Here is a 2,497-nt window from a genome sequence, read left to right as displayed (position 1 = left end):
GGGTGGACAGCCAGGGACAAGTCTTTCCTCCTAGTCTCCCTAAAGGTCCCTCCAGCCACGCCATATTGACACCTTCCAGGGCCCAACATCTCCAGGCCAGGGGTGTTTCAGGCATGTGCTAAAGAGGCTCGAACTGCAGAGTTATCTAGGGAGCTCCCACCCTTGCCATGATTCACACCAGGTCCAGGGCCTCAGTTTCTCCATCTGGAAAGTGGAGTGTTGTCAGAACAGCACCTGCCCTGTGGGGTGCTGGGAGGACCTGAATGGCTGCACGCACACAGAGTGCAGGCAAGTCATGACTCTGCTGTCTCCACACTGAAGGTCCTGGCCAGGTCACAGGGCTGAGACCCTGGCCTTGGGCAGTCCAGGCAACACGTGGCCAAGGAGTGGCCCGGCCTCAGCTGGGTGGGACCCAGGGTTTGGCCATTGTGGCCCCAACTGAGGAAGTGGCCTTCCTAGCTGCCACCTGCCCTGGGCTCTCCCCTGCCAGTGTAGTCCCTGGGCATATGGCCAGGCCCAGCTGATGAGGCTGGCCAGGCCAGAGTAGTAGCCGATACCATGTTCCATGGTCAGGGCCCTGCAGGCTCGGACAGCTCACCTGTGTTTCTGTACACACGTGTCACAGACATGTCTGCTGAGGTCCACACATCTGCTCCAGGTATGCCCATGGCCATGCGCAGGCCTCTGAGCTGCTTGCACACGTGTGTTCATGTGCACCTCGGCCTGCTTCTGCATCTGGGCCAGGCAGGTCAAGTCTCCAGCCTTCAGTCCCCAGAGCCCAGTACCATGATTTGGAAATAAAGCATTTTTAATTAAGTCCCCGGAGCACCTGTCCCAGCCACCGGGGATTCTCCAAGCACCAAACATGTGAGAATTGTTACCCCTGCCTCAGAGACTCCCCCACATGGGGACCCCCAAGATGCCCCTCCCAACGTCAACTGGGCCCCGCTTGGACCCCCACTCACACCCACAACCAGCCCCCCAGGCTTCCTTTCAATAAATATCCCCAATAGCAAAGCTTAGAGGAGGGGACCCGCTAAAGCACTGAGCTCAGCACAGACAGGGGGCTTCATGCCAGAAGTTAGAAATGCCCAGGGCAGAATATCTGAAATCAGGGTCAAGATACACAGTCAGAGATGGCTTTCTGGGCCCTGGTATCCCAGGGCACTGACTCCACAGTCAGAGAAAAGGTTACTTCAGGTCACACACCAACAGTTGCCTGCCTGGCCTTTCCACCATCGGACACTTTCAGTTCTTGTCTGTACTGTAAATTCTGGGCAGGGGAGGGGAGAGGGGGCCCAGAAACCTGGGGAAGGAAGAAGCGGGGCCGAGACTTCCTGGGGACAGAGGAGTCTGGAATGAGGCAGGGGAGTGAGGCCGCAGGCCCAGGTCACTGCCGGGCCCTGCCCCGCCGAGTGCGGAGGGGACCCACAGATCGGGCCTGTGCCCGGGACACCTGGCCCATCTCCCTGCGGATGTCACCAAGTGCTGATGCCGGGGACTCCAGCAGCCTCTGGAAGAGGCTGGGCCGGCCTGCTGGTGGCTCCCGGCACTGGAAGGTGACAGCTGTGCCAGTGTCAGCCTTCATCTCCCTGGAGAAGCCGTCGGAGGAGCCGTCGAAGCATCGGCCGATGGCGATCTCCTTGGCCAGCCGTGGGCTCTGGTCAGTGACTGTGTACACACCATAGTTGTGACCCAGAGGGTCTAGGGGGGCGAGCATAGCAAAGGCAGCTGGGTCCTCTGCAGGCGCGGGCGGGGGGTGCCGGGCCAGGTAGTCCCGAAGGAGCCCGTTGACCGCCACACGGCGGCAGCTGCCCTGGGGCACGATGGTCACCAGCGTCCTGTCCACCTGACGCTGGTCGAACAGCATTCCGCTGCACTTGAACTCCACGCAGGCAGCAGAGGTGCCGGGACGCGCGGGGTCTCGCACGCTGCGGGTGTCCCGCAGCCCGTAGAGCTGGCCCCGGGTGTGCGGGTGGCTGCCGCCCGCGTTGTGGGAGCGCACCATGTACTCCTGAGGGCCCTGGATTTTCACCTTGAGGAAGCAGGCCCGGAACTCCTGTGGGTTGGGCCACCAGGCTAGGAGATCGCCGGTCCAGGAGGCGGGCGCGGCCTCGCGGAAGGGGACCACGTTGTACTCATACCTGTCGGCCTCCACGCGGGCGAAACGGAAGTGACTGGCGGTCACGGGGGCCTCCTGGCATTCGCGCAGGCTGCGCCACGGGTACACGGGGCCGTTGGCCTCGGAGGGCTCCCCCGGCCTGGGTTTGGCGAGGTTGACATGGAACCCGTTGCGTTTGAAAGCCGGGTCATCGTGGTCGGTCCGAAGGTAGCTCAGCCTGTCCAGGTAGGGCTGGGCGACGCCCACGGTGGCCGGGAGCGGACGGGGCCGGGAGGGGGCCGGCTCCAGCTCCTCGCCGCCCAGGGTGGCCGTGACGAGGGCCGTGTAGGCGTCGGGACGGTCCGCGTCGCAGAAGGCGGGGAGGCAGGCGCCGTT

At 63.2% G+C, this 2,497-nt stretch overlaps 1 protein-coding gene across 1 annotated transcript in view; it reads right to left on the bottom strand.

Moving 5' to 3' along the window:
• Positions 1 to 1,390: 1,390 nt before the first annotated feature.
• CILP2 (cartilage intermediate layer protein 2) overlaps positions 1,391 to 2,497 on the bottom strand; it is a 7,191-nt gene continuing 6,084 nt past the window's right edge. Inside the window, exon 9 of the mRNA XM_008569752.1 lies at positions 1,391 to 2,496. Coding sequence (XP_008567974.1) covers positions 1,391 to 2,496 — 1,106 coding nt within the window. The remainder of the gene's footprint in view (position 2,497) is intronic.

Source organism: Galeopterus variegatus, unplaced genomic scaffold (assembly GCF_000696425.1).
Source record: "Galeopterus variegatus unplaced genomic scaffold, G_variegatus-3.0.2 Scaffold526, whole genome shotgun sequence".
Classification (NCBI taxonomy): domain Eukaryota; kingdom Metazoa; phylum Chordata; class Mammalia; order Dermoptera; family Cynocephalidae; genus Galeopterus; species Galeopterus variegatus.
The sequence above is the reverse complement of the archived record's forward strand: the minus strand, read 5'-3'. Positions and strand labels throughout refer to the sequence as shown.